This window comes from Symphalangus syndactylus, chromosome 5 (genome assembly GCF_028878055.3).
Source record: "Symphalangus syndactylus isolate Jambi chromosome 5, NHGRI_mSymSyn1-v2.1_pri, whole genome shotgun sequence".
NCBI lineage: Eukaryota > Metazoa > Chordata > Mammalia > Primates > Hylobatidae > Symphalangus > Symphalangus syndactylus.
The window spans coordinates 145,341,892-145,360,548 of NC_072427.2; the positions used below are offsets into that span (position 1 = coordinate 145,341,892).

The window sequence follows — 18,657 nt, forward strand, 5'->3', positions numbered from 1 at the left end:
GCCAGCGAGATCACAAGCCCACCGGAAGGAATGAACAACTTCAGACGCGCCACGTTAAGCGCTGTAACACTCACCACAAGGGTCTGCGGCTTCTTTCTTGAAGTCAGTGAGACTAAGAACCCGCCAATTCTGGAGACATTATGATCTTCGCAGACAATCTTTAGCATGTCTTAACTTTCTGCTTTTGTTTTACACTATTTTTCTAGTTTCATTCTCTATATCTTCCTTTGATTTCTGTCTTTTCCAGTTTCTCTCTTACTCTTTACGTCTATTTCTCTCTTATTTGCACTCTATTTTCCCCCCTCTTTCATCCTGTTTCCCTTTCTTTTCGTGAGTTCTCCCGCTCCTGCTGCGAGCCGTGTCATGGCACGGGCCCTGCCCCCACTATGTGCGGCTGTCTGTTTCTCCTGTGTTTTTTATTTTTTATTTTTCCTGATTTCCCTTTTTGTGTTTTTTCCTTTCTTTACACACTTAGTTTCTCTGGCTGGGTGGGTGGGATTTGCCTGGCTGTGGTCTGGGCCCCAGGCAGTCACTGGTCCAGAGGATTGGCGGATGCCTGCCGCAAATTGCAAGAATAATGCCCTTTCACCTCTGCTCTCCTCCCGGCACCGGTTCCCCACCCTCTTTTTCACATAGAGCTGGGCTAGGGAGAGGGACTTATCCTTTGGCATGGCTGCCTGGTTGTTTGGCTCTGTGCTTGCAGTATTTGCTTTCTTTCTCTCTGACTTCCTCTCCTAGTTTTTTTCTTTTCTGCTGTTCTTTCTTTTGTCTCTGCCTGTAGCAGGATTGATAAGGAATCAGGGACACCAAGGGGTTGAGGAGGATTTTTATCATTTAGGTGAACTGGCCTAGTTGAATTAACATCCAAATGACTGAGCCCTGAACAAAGAGTCAAGTTACTTTTTAAGCATTTGGTGTGTGGGGGAAGATTTGTGCAGGTGGAAGCATATTACAGAAGCAAGAAACAGTTATTCAATTGAGACATGCATTACATCATTTCTTTCTTTCCAAGGAAAAACATGTTTTATGACTTGAGTTTATCAGTCTGGCGACCTTGCAGCTGCACAGCTAGAGAAACAGGGTCTTCATAATGCCTGGGAAAGGGAGAGATAAGGCTCACTAGCCACAGAAAAACAGGCAGTTAATTTTTAAAGGACTCCGGCTCTTTCTCTTCCTCGGGGGAATTGGGTTTTCTTATATACAACTGAGTTATTGCTTACACATTCTTTAATTTATTTTAATTCCTGTTCTATGCCAGCCACCTATGCTGCTGTTTTCTCTCTCCTTCCCCTTCCCCTAGGGAAGGGACCGGTGGCAGTGGAGCTAGTCTTTCTTCCCCCGAGAAGAAAGGAAAGGGGGGGTTCTGAATATTTTTCTTACTACTGGAAGTTTGTGTGAGGTTCAACGCCCCCCCCCCATGGGGATTCCTCACCTCTTTCTGAGATTCAACCCCCCTCATGGGGATTTCTCACCTCTTTCTGAGGTTCAACACCCGCTCTATGGGGATTTCTCACCTATTTTTAACCGCCAAGACATCCTGACTAAGGAATATTCTACTGACCCTGCAGTTTCTCTCTCATTCGTACGGCCTAACTAAGGAATGCTTTACTGTCCTGTGGCTTTTTTTTTTTTTTTTTTTTTTTTGTCCTGATCACCAAGGAAATACTTTATCAGCTCCCACGGCTTCTTCTTTCTTCGCCTGTGCACAGAGTTGTCGCCACAGTATGTGAGGATCCTTTAAGCTAGGTTGCTGGCCAGTTTCTTTTTTTTTTTTTGTCTCTCTGTGTTGCTGAGAGTCTGGGTTTATTCGTCTCAATTTCTCATCCCTGAGGGCCCCTTCAATGAGGTAGGGGAGTGCACTCCCTCATGAGGGAGGACTGGAGACCACCCTTGGAGGAGAATGTATCCCCATACAGACTGACACCAAATTGTTTGAAATGCTTGTTCCCCAGTGCCATAAAAAATAGCACTTGAACATAAATTTAATTTAGTAAGGCCATTTTTTTTTTACTTCCTGCAGAAAGGGTATACTCACCAGCAGTTTTGCCACGGGTGTACACCAAATAAAGGAGACAGCGTCATTTATAACCTGCCGCGTCCACCCTACTGCTGTGTCCAGTTTCCATTGGCTGGAACAGGACCTCACATTCTGTGTTTGTCCCGACTGGCTAGCAATTTAGAACTTTTTAAAAGAGGCAAAGGTAGAGGAGAACAAAGGAAGGAGGAAGTAACTTGTGGAATGCTGAGAAAGGTAAAAACACTTTTAAATAAGGAAGAGGAACAGGCTATGACCTAATGCTTGCTTGGACCGGTATATTTGCCAGGGCAAATATTTAGGAGCACAGGTCTTTGAATAAATTTTGCTTCTAAGAGAAGTTACTATTTATTCCTAATTAGATAGGGAGGAAAGTCTTTGAAGAGCAACCTCTACTTTACTTTTTACAGAATAAATGCAGGCTAAAAGAACGTAAACTTTGCCATGGGCAGAATGTTATGGACAGAATGTTTCTGTTCCTCTAAAATTCATATTTGAAATCCTAACTCCCAATGGTATGGTATTAGGAGGGGGCCTTTGGGAGGTAATTTAGGTGTGAAAGTTGATTATAAGAACTGAGTAATTCTTTTCATACCTAAATAAAAAAGAATGGAGAATCCAGTGGAAAAAGCACTCTGGGTACAAAGCATTGCTCCAAGAATGTAATTATCTGCAAGCCTGGCTGCTGAAACTGCCTGTTGTAACCAGAAACCAGTTTTATCTGTAGCTTCTGAAGTAGCTTACTGCAACTCTAGAACTAATGTTTGCTCACACTGTTGTCACTCAAAAATCGGAGCTTACCAGCTCACCAAATCCTTACAAATATCAATGAACTTTCTCAAAAAGCAATATGTAAAACCTCTAACCTTCTCTTTGCTCTTTGGATATACTGAAGACCACGTGTATGCCCTGAACTGTGATTCTTTCTTCCCAAATAAAACATTACATTTACAGATTTGTGTCTACATTTTTATTTATACTTTGACATACTATTATAGGAGTTACTAAGAAATTATTTTAGACAGATAAAGAAAAAAAGGGGTCCTTGGGAAATTTTTGTTTCTTTTGAAGCAGCTCCAGAAACGTTTCTTGTCTAGCAGGAAAGCACTGGCTCTTAGAGCCGCCTGGCAAGCTTTGATGTGCGAATGCCAGCCATTAGAAACTGGGTTCACCCAAACGTGGCAATTCCTGCCTTCTTCTTCCTGCTCTTGCCCCCACATGTGCCTGGTAACATGGCTGCCCCCACATATCCCCATGAGTATAGAACATCATGAGGCCCTGTATTTGCATATTAAAAGGCTATAGGGTAAGAGGGCCAGGTTTTTCACAGGCTACCTGAGTGACATGCCTGATCAAACCAATCCCCTTAGCCCTATGCAAATCAAATACCACCTCAACTGCTTTGTTGTTGCAAATCAAACAACACAGCCTCCTCATATAAGTGGCCACTTTTCCACGGCACATGGGGTTTTCTCTTTGTTTAAATCTGCCCTACCTCTGTCTCTACAAGGGAGCTGTTTTCCTCTTCCTTCCTTCTTTCTTGCTTATTAAACTCTCCTCTCCTTAAAACCACTCCACGTATGTCCATGTCGTTTTATCTAATTTGGCGCAAGATTAAGGACGCTAGTATTCTTCCAGTCATCATAGCCATATCAGTACTTGGTGTCAGAAGGAAAGACCAAAGGTGATTCACCTTAAGGAGACTCACCAGGCCTTGGAACTACAGCATGAGGTACCCACACTGGGCTCTTTAGGGCTCCTGACCCTGACTTCCACGGGTCACTTCTTCTCCCGCTTGGAGAAGTCTCTCTTAGAACTCCCAATTTTGATTTGTTTTCTGTTTTATTTGGGATTTGGTGGGGAAAGATCTTTTCCTCCTTGTTTGGATCTCTTGTGGAAGAGGACTCTTTTCCTCTGTTGACCTTGTCTATGAAGTTTGGACCTAGAGGTTTGAATGAAGAAATTTTTTTCCTCATTTGGAGAAGGCTATTGTTTTTCTTGGTAAGCATATACTTTATTTTTCTCCTGTGCTTGCATTTATTTTGCTTTTACGTATTCAGTGCTTGAGTTTCACTGGAGTTTGTGTATTTGGCAGTTGACCAAATCACCTAAATAAATTCAGTTACAAATGAACTCTTAAAGTTCAATGGCATGAGAATTAAGCTCTGATTTTTTTTATCTTGCCCAAATTCGTATCCAAGGAGTCTGGGGAGTCATGCCCTACAAACCATAAACTGGCATCAGATGGGTTTCATTTAACCCTGTATATCATGACTTACTTTCCAATCTGACTCTGGCATAACATTATGTGACAAGGAAGAAAGTCAAATGTTTTATCCCAAAACATGTTTACTCGCCATATTTTGAAATGGCCCTGCAAAGCTGTCCTTTGTGGGGAGAAATTTGCATATGTAAAGAATCTCTTAAAATAGCTAGATCTTTTTCTCCAGGCCCTCCCAATCCTAAAGAGATTAACTAAGAGTCTAGCACCTTTTACATATCTGAATAGGAAATCATTCTATTGTCTCTTAAGAGCAGCCACTATAAGACTTCAAAAGAACCTTGGTCTCCACAACTTTTTATCTTAACCTGAATATTTATTTTCTATCGACCCCAGGTCTTTAGACAAACTCAACTAATCGTCAACCAGAAAATGTTTTAATTTACCTATAGCCTGAAACTACCACCCCCCAAACCCACACCTTCCTAATCCCTGGCTTTGAATTGTCCTACCTTTCTGGACCAAACCAATGTACTTCTAATATGTCAGTAAATTGAGTTATATACCTATAATTGTATATATATATATGTGTGTGTGTATATATATATATATACATATATATGAAATCAGAGTCTAGACGTTTATTATCACCTCCATTGCTATCTTTGAAGGATATTTTTCCTGGGCACAGAATTTTATTTTGGCAGTTAATTTTGTTTTCAAACAATGAAATACCATTAAATTCTGTCTGCTATTGTTTCTGTTAAGAAATTAGGTTCCTGGCCAGGCACGGTGGCTCACGCCTGTAATCTCAGCACTTTGGGAAGCCAAGGTGGGTGGATCACGAGGTCAGGAGTTCAAGGCCAGCCTGACCAACATGGTGAAACCCCATCTCTACTAAAAATACAAAAAAATTAGCCAGGAGTGGTGGTGCACACCTGTAATCCCAGCTGCTCAGGAGGCTGAGGCAGGAGAATTGCTTGAATCCAGGAGGCGGAAGTTGCAATGAGCCAAGATGGCGCCACTGCACTCCAGCCCGGGTGACAGAGTGAGACTCTGTCTCAAAAAAGAAAAGAATAAACACTTTACTATTTCACACAGTTTCCGAGAGTGAGGAATCCTCGAACAGCATAGCAGGATGGACCTAGCTCAGGGTCTCTTATGAGGTTGCCGTCAAGATGTTGGCTGGGGGCTGTAATCATCTGAAGGCTTGACTAAGACTGAAGCCTATACATGCAAAGAAGGCTCATAACATGGCTATTGGAAATAGACTTCAGTTCCTTGCTGGCTGTGCATAAGAGTCTTCAGTTCCTTGCCACGTGGTGCTTTCAACAGGGCTGCTCATGACGTTGTAACTGGTTTCCCCAGATCAAGTGGTCTGGGACAGAGGAAAAAGGAGGAAGTCATACTATCTTTCATGACCTATTCTCAGAAATGAAATATCATCATTTCCACTTTATTTCATTGGTCACACAGAGCAACCTTGATACAGTATGGAAGGAAATTCCACAAAGGCATGTATAGCACAAGGTGGGAATCATTGGTGGACATCTTGCAACTTGCAGAACACATAATTTGTAGATTGTCACCCTTTAAAATGAACACAGATTGGTAGTAAGAGACATAACTGTTTTCATATAGCAAAATTTGCAAGTACATTTACAACTGGTAAGAAGTGACCTGGAAAAGAATAAAGCAGAGAGTAGAATTAATGGCCTTATATTCTCATCTTACATACTTCGGCACATGTTGGTAAACTATAGCCTGTGGACCAAATCTGTCTCAACGTATGTTTTGTCAATTAAATTCTTTTGTAACACAGTCAAACCGTTTATTTTTGTGTTATTTATGTCTTCTTTAGCACCACCATGGCAAGGTTGAGAAGTTTCAACAGAGACTGGTCCACAAAGTTGAAAATACATGCTGTATAGTTTTTTGAAAAAAGTTTTTCAACCCCTGCATTAGGATATAAAGAGAAAAGTTTCAGAAAGTCCAAAATTATAGAACTAACATTTCCAGGTGTAGATAACTGAAATGAATTATAAGGTTCTAATGAGCATACTTATGCAAAGCTTTTTTTTTTTTTTTTTTCAGAGTCTCGCTCTGTCGCCCAGGCTGGGGTGCAGTGGCGCGATCTTGGCTAACTGCCAGCTCTGCCTCCAGGGTTCACGCCACTCTCCTGCCTCAGCCTCCTGAGTAGCTGAGACTACAGGTGCCTGCCACCACGCCCGGCTAATTTTTTTGTACTTTTAGTACAGACGGGGTTTCACCGTGTTAGCCAGGATAGTCTCGATCTCCTAACCTCGTGATCCACCCGCCTCAGCCTCCCAAAGTGCTGGGATTACAGGCTTGAGCCACCGCGCCTGGCCATGAAAAGCTTTTAATAAGTGAAAGGAATATGATACAGTATGAGAAAGAGAATTCAAATAAGCAGTGTGGGACCAAGAGATATTTGCACAAAGACATCATTCATCTCTGGATGAAACCTAATATTTGTGTGATGAAACTTGGTTTCAGAAGAGCTGAAACTGAAATTTCTTGAAGTCTTTTATCTGTGTCTGGTCACATAGCAGGGACAAGATCTGTAATTATCTCATATGGAAGCTATCAATAAACAAATTGACCCTGGATTCCACTGAGGGATTTTGAACTTTAAAGAACTCACTATAAACCATTAGTTAGCTAGTTAGTTAGCCTACTGCCCATATCATGGCCAAGAGTCAAAAACAGACACCTAGGCATCTCAGGAAATAAGCAAAGAGCTGTCCCAGTTCAGTTGTAAAATAACTCACTTTCTTATGCATGCAATATGGAATACAGATGTCACTAACTGATATGGCTTGGCTGTGTCCCCACCCAAATCTCATCTTGAATTGTAGTGCCCATAATCCTCACGTATCGTGGGAGGGAACTGGTAGGAGGTAATTTAATCATGGGGGGTGGTTACCTCTTTGCTGTTCTCATGATAGTGAGTGAGTCCTCACTAGATCTGATGATTTAATAAGAGGCTTTTTTTCCTTTGGTTCAGCACTTCTCCTTTCTGCTGCCATGTGAAGAAGGATGTGCTTGCTTTCCCTTCTGTCATTACTGTGAGTTTCCTGAGGCTTCTCCAGCCCTGCAGAACTGTGAGTCAATTAAATGTCTTTACTTTATAAATTTCCCAGTCTTGGGTATATCTTTATTAGCAGCATAAGAATGGACTAATACACTAACGTTGTGGGTGAGCTACAGCTATCTGGGCCAGTGGCATTGAGGTAAAAGAATTTGCCAAGATGGCTGTAGGTAAAGAAAGGCAGATTTATTAAAGAAAAGTAGGAAAATATGTTTCCAGGGAGGCAACAGGCAGCATCAGTAGAAGAAAAGCTGACCGCAAAGAAACAAAGGCTTGCTGAGGATTTTATGGAATAATGTTTATGCTGGATGCTGCAGAGGGCTTTGTCCAGTACTGATAATGCCGAGGTGGCAGTGAGCTAACTTGCAGGTGTCTGGTAATAGTTTAGCACATGGCCCATATCCTGGACCATGAAGAAAGGCAGACTCATAGCTTATCTGCTTTCTCTTTCTGCTTTTCCCTGCTCCCACCAGCCTAACTCCTTTTCCCTAATTAGGACTTCACAACTAATGGAGGAACCAATAACCAATGTATTGAGAAAAACAGAAAATAATTACTTGTCCTCACATGCACACGTATGTTTATTGCAGCACTGTTTACCATAGCAAAGACTTGGAACCAACCCAAATGCCCATCAGTGATAGACTGGATAAAGAAAATATGGCACATATACACCATGGAATACTATGCAGCCATAAAAAAGAATGAGTTCATGTCCTTTGCAGGGACATGGATGAAGCTGGAAACCATCATTCTTAGCAAACTAACACAGGAACAGAAAACCAAACACCACATGTTCTCACTAATAAGTGGCAGTTGAATAATGAGAATACATGGACACAGGGAGGGGAACATCACACACCAAGGCCTGTCGGGGTTGGGAGCAAGGGGAGGAAGAGCATTAGGACAAATACCTAATGCATGTGGGACTTAAAACCTAGATGATGGGTCGATAGGTGCAGCAAACCATCATGGCACGTGTATACCTATGTAACAAACCTGCACATTCTGCACGTGTATCCCAGAACTTAAAGTAAAATAAAATAAAATTAAAATTAAATTAAATTAAATTAAAAAATAATTACTTGTCCTAGCATATGCGAATTAAGGAACCAAAAGGCAGTGTTTAAATTATATAAACTGGCCAGGCACAGTGGCTTGTGCCTGTAATTCCAGCACTTTAGGAGGCCAAGGCGGGCAGAACCCTTGACCCCAGGAGTTCAAAATCAGCCTGGGCAACAATGTGAAACCCCATTTCTACAAATGATACAAAAAATTAGCTGAGCATGATGGCTCGCACCTGAGTCCCAACTACTCAGAAGGCTGAGGTGGGAGGATCACTTAAGCCTGGGAAGTTGAAGCTGCAGTGAACCATGATTGCATCATTGCACTACAGCCTGAGCAATGGGAATGAAACCGTGTCTCAAAAAATAATAATACAAATAAAAAATAAAATAAGTGGCATAAACTATGAAGTAGCAGTTGTAACATATTTTTAGGATTATGTGGGTACAGTAGGCATAACTCTAAAGTGGTTTCTAATTGGTACACCAGTGGCCTAGTGTACACCTGCATAATCCCTTCCCCTTTAGTTTGAGTGGGATTTGGGATTATGATGGGATGTTACTCCGTGGTTGGAGTACATTAAATAACAAAGGTGAGGCAGTTTTTCAGATGCAATTAAGGTTCTAAATCCTTCCTTTTTCGTTGTTGTTTTTTATTTTTTGGAGGGGAGTCTTGCTCTGTCGCCCAGGCTGGAGTGCAGTGGTGCAATCTCGACTCACTGCAACCTCTGCCTCCTAGGTTCAAGCGATCCTCTCGCCTCAGCCTCCCGAATAGCTGGGATTACAGGCGTGCATTACCACACCTAGCTAATTTTTGTATTTTTAGTAGAGACAGAGTTTCACCATGTTAGCCAGGCTGGTCTCAAACTCCTGACCTCAAGTGATCCACCCGCCTTGGCCTCCCAAAGTGCTGGGATTACAGGCATATACCACCGCACCCAGTCCAAATCCTTTCATCCTAAATCAACCAAAATGAATGTTTTCATCACAAAAATGATGAAAATAGATCAGCTTTGATTCATAACAGAGGAAACCACTCTAAGTGTTAAAATCAAAACGGAAGATAATGCCTAATGAAAGGAGGTCAGGGATATAGGATAGTTGGCGCAAAAAAATACTGATAATCATTAGATGCCTGCCTATATTATTTTAAATTTTTAATTAAAAGATATATTATTTTGTAATCACATGGACGACAAAACCAAAACATTACAAATCTCCAGAAAGTGCAATGCATAAGCTTAGTTCAAATTAAACATTTGAAAGGTATTATATTTCATCCTATATCTTTTGTCAGTTAACTGAAGTGCATTTTTCCTAAATCAATCTTCATACAAGAATGTGAGGAGGGCCAGGGATGGTGGTTCACACCTATAATCCCAGCACTTTGGGAATCCAAGGTGGGAGAATCCCTTGAGGCCAGGAGTTCAAGACCAGCCTGGGCAACATAGCGAGACCTTGTCTTGACAAAAAGTTAAAAATTAAAAATTAGCTGGACATAGTGGCATGGTGCCTGTAGTCCTAGCTACTTGGGAGGCTGAGTCAGGAGGATCACTTGAGCTTGCAATGAACTATGATCTTGCCACTATACTCCAGCCTGGGCAGTGTGAGTTAAATTTTATTTTGTAAATTTTATTTGATGTGAATTAAATTTTATTTAAATTTCTGCTGAGAATTAGCAAGAATGTAAATAAAATTACATAAATGTGCAATAAAACTACATTGAATTTAACATTAAATACATACATTAAATGAAAATACAAAATTCTTTATATTAATTTTATAATTGTCAAATGTAGATGTACAAATTTCATCAATTTTAAAACACATTGTTTCACATACAGGACAATTGTATATGACACTGTTTGAAAACATTTTATAGACTCCAGAAGTAGATAATTAGTAATAATATAACAGGCAACTGTATCATTGTTAGTAATGTTAGGTCTTTACTCTCCACCTTCTCTGCCCCAAGAAGCATTTAAATGAGCTGTTGCTTACAGATATAACGATTTTTATCTTCACAAGGTTCATCTAAAGCATTTCCGTTTGGATTATACGCTATGCAGTTCTTTGGATTAAAAGTTTCAAGCAATGGAAATCTGTAATGAAGAAGAAAATATTAATATACACAAAAAGGAAGTAAGAATGTTCAGGGAATTTTTCAATTAAATGATATAAACTTTAAAAGCCTTTGAGTGAGATACTAACATATTGAGTCCTTTTTTTTTTTTTTCAGTAACCACCATTTTCATGATTCTCTAGTGTAATGCTACAAAATACCCAGTTATTTTCTCACTAATCAATAGCATTGAGGCCAGGGATTTTTTCCTTGCTGTTTTTCTGTTGTCATTAATGGTTTAAATATGTGATATGCTTTTCTTCTGTTTTATTTAAGATGTATTGTCTGATCTAGTCTAGGAAAACAAACCAAAGCATCAACTTTGTCCCTGTGTGATGCTGCAAATCTCATGTTGATAAATGCAAATGAGATTCAGAAAATGAGTCCACAGTGCATAAAACAGAAGAGCATGCTGAGAATATTGGGGTCTACCAGAATAAATAAAGTAATAGACATACTATTTTTTTGGACTGCCTCTGTGTATATGAGTATCTGTACATGCACATATACTTCCAAGTGCTCGTACTAAGGCAAAAATAAAGCATATGTTAAAAGTTCTTTTATGGCCACAAATACACTAACTTTCATGTCACTTGAGCATTAACTTGGATGCTCAAGCCATCATCCCTGGCCCTCTTCACATTCTTGTATGAAGATTGATTTAGGAAAAATGCACTTCAGTTAACTGACAAAAGATATAGGATGAAATATAATACCTTTCAAATGTTTAATTTGAACTAAGAGGGCTTATGCATTGCACTTTCTGGAGATTTGTAATGTTTTGGTTTTGTTGTCCATGTGATTACAAAATAATATATTTTTAATTTAAAAATTTAAGTAATATAGGCAAGCATGTAACGATTATCAGTATTTTTTTGCACCAACTATCCTATATCCCTGACCTCCTTTCATTAGGCATTATCTTCTGTTTTGATTTTAACACTTAGAGTGGCTTAGATCTGCCTAGATCTAAAATTGTTATTTTGTTGTACTTTTTCCTTTTACTGAATTCTCATGCCCTAGACAAGGTTATTTCAGCTACAGTGTTCCTGGATGTGACCTTTACTAGTCTCATCTAAGGACAAATTCATAAAGAGCAAAAAAGGCCATGATTGCCAGAAACTTACAGATACTGGGAGGGTGCAGAGCCATTCTCCCACAACCAGGCGGTGTGCTCCTCACTGTAAGAGAGTCCAGTCCAGTAAAATTGTTGACTGGAGCTCATAAAATCCTGCTTCAGGTAAAAGACAATCACATTAATCTAATTTTAATCTACTCTGGGAATAACATATTTTGAGGGAAAGTCAGTGTTTAGAATAAGATTCAGTCTGTCCATCACACAAACGGAAATTATTTTTAACTCCTATTTAAAAGGTATAGTCACATGACTCAAAGTTCTCATTTATCAGGCCCATTCATATATGGAGAAAAAAATACCACAAAATCTCACTTCTTGAATAATTAGAAACCTTATAAAAGGAGATACAGTTTTTATGGAACACTTTCTTCATGAGAGATCAAAGATTAAATTTGATTCCAAAATCATGGTATTGTAAAGGATGAATCCCATGGGTATCATCTACTCAACCTATAATCAGCAAAGGTGCTGCACGCAGCAGGAGAATTTTTTCACTTTTTCTTAAGAATTGGGCAATTAGGGGCCGGGCACAGTGGCTCACGCCTGTAATCCCAGCACTTTGGGAGGCAGAGGCGGGCGGATCACGAGGTCAGGAGATCGAGACCATCCTGGCTAACACGGTGAAACCCAGTCTCTACTAAAAATACAAAAAATTAGCCGGGCATAGTGGCAGGCAGCTGTAGTCCCAGCTACTCAGGAGGCTGAGGCAGGAGAATGGTGTGAACCTGGGAGACGGAGCTTGCAGTGAGCCGAGATTACGCCACTGCACTCCAGCCTGGGCGACAGAGAAAGACTCCGTCTCAAAAAAAAAAAAAAAGAAAAAGAATTGGGTAATTAGGGCCAGGCATGGTGGCTCATGCCTGTAATCCTAGCACTTTGGGAGTCCAAGGCAGCTAGATCACCCGAGGTCAGGAGTTCAAGACCAGCCTGGCCAATATGGCGAAACCCTGTCTCTACTAAAAATACAAAAAGTGCCAGGCCTGGTGGCAGGTGCCTGTAATCCCAGCTACTCAGGAGGCTGAGGCAGGAGAATCACTTGAACCCAGGAGGTGGAGGCTGCAGTGAGCCGAGATCGCACCAGTGCACTCCAGCCTGGGCAACAGGGTAAAACTCTGTCTCAAAAAAAAAAAAAAAAAAAAGAATTGGGTATTTTTTCTTACCATATTTTCCATATTAGCTTATATCCCAGAAAGATGACAAAAACTATAAAATTATAAAAGAAATTATAAATTCAATTAAAAGAGTTAAGAATCACAGTCATTTAGCTGGTTCTTCAAATAAAATGGGTAAATATAATGACCTATTATCTTCTTTGAATTCTTCCTGAAAAGTTTCTTTCACCTTATTTGGCACCTTTCTTGATTTGTATCCCCATGATATAAATCATTGAGGAATTTAATAAAGATTTTACAATGAGTACTTTAAGGTACACAGAACAGATAACTCGATTCCAATATAACCATCCACTTACTATGTGATTAATGACTTAAATCAAAGTATTTAACTTGTTTAGATAGTATATTTTTCTAGATCAAAGAAAATGTAGAAAATCAGACTTAGCACATGCCAGTTCATCTGTGTTTTGAAGCTGAAGCAGACTGGATTTCTGAGAAGCACAGAGATGCCTACTTTCGTTCCAAGTTTTCTGTTCACTAGAAATGAAATAGCAGTTGCATCGGTACCCAACCCATTTTTCTTGGCAAGAACAGCAGTCAGAGTCTGACAGAAAAGATAAAGCATGAATAATGACACTGGAGACTAGACATATTTGTCAATGCTAGTTAATTATTCAAAAATTATTTGCTGTGTATTCTTTTAACATTCTTTCAGAATCTACTGTATACACCACACTTCAGGGGCTACTAATGTGAACTAATTAGACATGAACATGATGCTTTTTCCTCATGGAGATTATATTCTAGAGATAGAATCACAATTATATAATTTTCAATAATTTTTTAACGATATTTAGTGATGATTTAGATAAATACAAAAAAAAATTAAGTATGTTAAAATAGCATGTAGCAGAGTGTAAGATGAGGAGCAGTCACAAGAACCCTTTTTTGAGGAAGTGACCCAAAACTAAGTACTGTAGCATAAATAGGAGTTAACTAGATGAAGAAGATTTAAAGGAAGAAAACATTTTAGCATATTTTCTGAGTCAGAAAAGAATATGGTACATTTGGAGAATTTTGATATATGTTTGGATATCTTATTTTTGAAAAGGTAATATAAATAAATCAATTATCTTGAGGCTTAATTATACAGTTTATCAATAATAGTGTCTTCAACATTTGTTATCCACAGTAATAAAAAGCATGACACATCATGGGCACTCAAATCTTTGCCATGTAAGTGGTGCTGAAGATGTTGCACTATTATTTTTATATTTTTAAATTGTTTTTGAGACAGTCTTGCTGTGTTGCCCAGGCTAGAGTGCAGTGGCACCATCTCAGCTCACTGCAACCTCCGCCTCCCAGGTTCAAGTGATTACTCAGCCTCTTGAGTAACTGATACTACAGGTGCGTGCCGCCATGCCTGGCTAGTTTTTGTATTTTTAGTACAGACGGGGTTGGCCCGTCTTGAACTTCTGACCTCAAGTAATATGCCTACCTCAGCCTCCCCAAGTGCTGGGATCACAGACGTGAGCCACTGTGCCTGGCCAAGATGTTGCACTGTAAATGAAGCACTATATAATCAAGATGATGGTGAGACAACTTGGGGTGCACTCTGAAAAAAATATATTTAGAAAATTGGGCCCGGGTGCGGTGGCTCTGCCAGGTACCGTGGCTCATGCCTATAATCCCAACACTTTGGAAGCCGAGGCAGGTGGATGACCTGAGGTCAGGAGTTCGAGACCAGCCTGGCCAACATGGAGAAACTCCGACTCTACTAATAACATAAAAATTAGCTGGGCATGGTGGCGAGCGCCTGTAGTCCCAGCTACTTGGGAGGCTGAGGCAGGAAGGCGGGAGAATCACTTGAACCCGCGAGGTGGATGTGGCAGTGAGCCAAGATCGTGCCACTGCACTCCAGCCTGGACGACAAGAGCAAAACTCCATCTCCAAAAACAAAAATTGGACTTTGAGCTGGCTTTCACTGGATAAGTATGGTTTAGAAATCTGTGCACTATATTCTGGAAAAGGAAAAGTAGTGAGATGCAAAAATATAGGTTATAAGCAAATTCAGGCAGGTAATGAGGATTAACTGTAACATTTCCTGTGGTTCATTTTTTGTTACTTAATTATGAGCACTCATATAGGAAACATATCTTTTGTTTCAGGCTGCTATTTTCCTGATTAGTTAAATGTACAAATGATACACATTCAATGTAATTTAATCATTTTTACATTAGATTGAGTAATGTAAAATGAGACTATCCTACATTGGTAGGCAAATTTCTAAGTATAATATTCCATCATGCCTCTCTGTGTGAAAAACAAGAAACTGCCTATTTAATCCTTTACCAATGCTAAGTTTTCCAAAAAATGTGACCTACCTTTCTGGAGTTCTATTTTGGGTCCTGGAGTAAATGCTGGCTCAATACTCAGTTTAGTAAAAGCTGTAAGAAATGATTAGAAATTTGCTTAATTAGGTATGGGTTTATGAAATAATAAAATATTACACATTAGCAAGATGAAGCCTTTATTATTAAATGATATAATCACAGTTTTGATTTTTATGGAGACTTGCTTAGAAAAACTTACAATTTTTCAACAAAATTCCCAACGTAGCCATCAACGAAAGGCATATTATCCCTAAGGTCCCAGAAATTAACCTCCACAGAGTGGTCTTAAACACTGTAGAGAAAGACAGACAGAATAATGACTTGAAGAGCAAACACGGGAGCTGAGTTCTTAAGAGCAGAAACTAGTGAGGGAGAATCCACAACATTCTTTCATTTGATAACGGAGTCATCTTGCCAATAAAACACTGAAGATTTTCCAATCAGGACTTCACCCAATACCAACATTTTTATGTGATGTATCTTATTCTTCAGGAAGATTATGCAAACATTTTCTTCTCTACCAGCTCTGTTGCAGTAAAGTGAATTTACCGTTTATGTTTTAAATTGGCAGAGATGCTTAAAGATCTGGAGGAAGAAGATATTAACAGGCACCACGTTGTGTTTTATGGACTTACAAAACAGGCATTTATTTTTATTCTCTCAACAAAATCACAAGATAGATAGTATGATTCTCATTACATAGATGAGAAAACATAAGGTCCAATAATAATGTTATTTTCTCAAGGTATCAAAGTAAGTAAGTATCCAAGTCAGAAATCCCATGAAAGTGTGTCTAGCTCAAGAATCTTTCATTCAACATAGTCTACCATTGTCACAATGATACTAGTTGAGAGTATGTCCTCTCCTCATTTCAATGCAGGTTTTGCTCTGATAAATGTCTAGCTGCTCATGGGTTCGTAGAGACATTATAGGGAAAAGAAGACATAAGAACATTCTGGACTTGGTGTGATAACTGATAACAAACAGATGGATAACACCTTGGAGGCCTGGCTTCATTTCACAGTACACTGAACATACATAAACAATCCTTTTTCCCCTAGAACAGTCCATTTGTTCATACTCAAAATTACTTGCTTTTGGCCTTTCACCTAAAACATTTCAACATTAGGAGATTCTGTGCTAACATGAACACACTCTCAAAGAGTGATGTTGTCATTAACAACAGTACAATGTGTCAAACTGTTCATTTGTGTAATTTTTGGATGTCACAACATAAATAGTCAATTAAAAACTTTTCAGCATTGTGTCATTAATATTTGGCATTTTCTATTGCTATACTAGAATACTGTTGCTCACAATTTAACCAGGCTAAAGTTCAGTTCTCATTCAGAATTTAAAGGTAGCCCTGTCAGAAGCCACTCTTTAAACCTGTGAGAAAACTTCATGAAATCATGTCTAAGTTACACAATGAAAAATCAGGAAAATAAAATGAATGTGGAAAGTGCTAATGCATGAAAATCCTGAAAACTTCCACTGCTAATCATGTCCTTTTCTCTTAAAGTGTTACCCCAAAATTAGCCAATCCAAGAAATAGATTTTCTGGTTATTTTTAATTTAGTGACTGAAATCACACATACCTGCCATGAGAAATTATGTTCCAAGAGCGAAGTAGAGAAGGCACGATGTGTACGTTTTCAGAAAGCACAGCGTTGAATTGTTGGAGCTGGGCTGGAGATTAAAGAATCTGAAAGTTGAGTATGAAGAAATTTAGCAAAAAAAGAGAATGAAAAATTGTGTATTTAAATGATGTTTTTGAATCTTCTATTGGTGAGACATGTATTGTGTGAATAAGAAGCAGTAGAATCACAAGCCTCTAAAGTGTTTCAGGAACCACAATACAGGAAATTCTCACAGTACTTTTGCATTATTAACACTTTGGCCAGGACTAAAAAAGGTGAGAGGAGGTCAGAGGGAGTTTTGTTGCTGTTTTGTTTTTTATTGTTTGAAAATCAAATTCATTTTAAAGAGTTATCTGGAAAATGAAGGAAATGATGGGCACACCAAAGGTAAATTTACTTAGTATAACCAAATTACTCATGGAATTCTCCTCTTTTAATAATAATAAACATTTATTATTTACCTTGTACTTAACACAATTTAAAGCACTTGGCATATGTTAGCTCATTTATTTCTGTAAATGGCTTGATAGTAAAGATATATAAATATCATCAATCTATCAGTGAGAAAACTGAGGCATACAGAGCTAAGTAATTTGCCAAAGGTCATGTAAATTGGGATTTCCATGTCTCACTCTGTTCTTCTGATCTCTACCTAATTATCCTGGCCATGACAGGCAAAGTTCAAAAAAGTAGAACTGGATGGGTTTCCCACTTGAATGCCTCATTCACGTTAGCCTTAAAAGCTTTTTTCAACACCTCAATTTTCATTTTCTTGAAGTTCTTTAAGCATAACTTCAGCTTCTTTATTTTCCTTATTTTTACTAATACATTATTATATTGTTTAGTGTGTTATCTAATTCAGATACTATACTAATACTTCGATATACACTTTTTCGTCTACAGAAGAGTAACCTTGTTAATGGGAATATCAAACGTGGAACAGGTCAAATTTCCAATGTGGAAGAGATTGGCTATAATAAGAATCTTGAAAGGAGAGATTTCGATCCATGATTTAGTATCTGGAAACACAATCTACCATGCACCCCCATACAAAAGCAGACACTCAAATAAATGTTTTGTGTATTATATTTTGTATATTGGTTATGTTCAAGCATTATAATATTACTATAGATAAACCTTTTTGTAAAAGATGGGCTTTCAACCAACAACAGAAAAAAAATGAAAAAAAAAGACTACTTTGATTTCTCAGTTTTTATGAAGTCAAAACTTTCCATCTTTTCAGTTCGCATTGTGTGCATAGGGCTGCTTTCATTGCACCACCAAATTCGTTGAGCTATAAATCCTCACTGAAGTATACAAGTAAAATCTACTTCATCCGGATTGTATGCAAATCTTAGTTGAAGTGATTTATTTAAAAATCCTTGGCTTACTTGAAATCTATTCATTTTTAGTTTTAGTGTTAGAAAAAGCTGATCCAGAAGAAACCTATCTGATATTGATTATTTTTCCCCCGTGTAAAATTGCCTCAAAATATAGGAGATTAGGGGTTTGCTTTTAGTTTTTCTCTTGAGAGAGTACAAATTTATGACAGAATGTGCAATAGGGATTGTTACTACACTTTCATTACTAACAGAACCACCTTTATTTGGAAGTTAGAGGTTCTAAGTTTTTAGAACCCTGTTTGGTGAGAATACATCCATCAATCATTGTCCTTTTTTCATCTTAGTTCACTGACTTAGAAATAAAAATCCAACAAATACAAGTTTACTTCAAGAACTCCAGGCTTACATATTTAAGATACCTAAACACACACACACACACACACAGTAAATATATATGTATATACCTCCTTACTT

At 38.7% G+C, this 18,657-nt stretch overlaps 1 protein-coding gene across 11 annotated transcripts; it reads right to left on the reverse strand.

Annotated features, from left to right (window-relative positions):
- Positions 1–5,376: 5,376 nt before the first annotated feature.
- LOC129483371 (natural killer cells antigen CD94) lies at positions 5,377–17,055 on the reverse strand. 11 transcript variants are annotated; one of them, XM_063640788.1, is made up of 7 exons: positions 16,799–17,040; positions 15,400–15,492; positions 15,192–15,254; positions 13,260–13,411; positions 11,682–11,788; positions 10,434–10,534; positions 5,377–5,634 (listed from the first exon to the last, which is right to left on the reverse strand). In XM_063640788.1, exons 1-7 carry the CDS (start codon positions 16,803–16,805, stop codon positions 5,585–5,587), a joined length of 573 nt encoding a protein of 190 aa, XP_063496858.1. In that variant the 5' UTR covers positions 16,806–17,040; the 3' UTR covers positions 5,377–5,584. The 11 variants fall into 11 exon arrangements, with proteins under 11 accessions (XP_063496858.1, XP_055136644.2, XP_063496860.1 ...); XM_055280669.2 differs by having other exon boundaries at positions 5,380–5,634; positions 11,682–11,785; XM_063640790.1 differs by lacking the exon at positions 5,377–5,634 and adding an exon at positions 5,697–5,936 and having other exon boundaries at positions 11,682–11,785; positions 16,799–17,055.
- Positions 17,056–18,657: the final 1,602 nt, after the last annotated feature.

Coding starts and splice junctions, on each gene's coding strand:
- LOC129483371 (XM_063640785.1), bottom strand. Junction 13,412..15,191: donor CAAAATAGAACTCCAGAAAG/GTAGGTCACATT, acceptor CTTTTCTGTCAG/ACTCTGACTGCTGTTCTTGC. Junction 7,380..10,433: donor AGATAAAAATCGTTATATCT/GTAAGCAACAGC, acceptor ATTGACTCACAG/TTCTGCAGGGCTGGAGAAGC.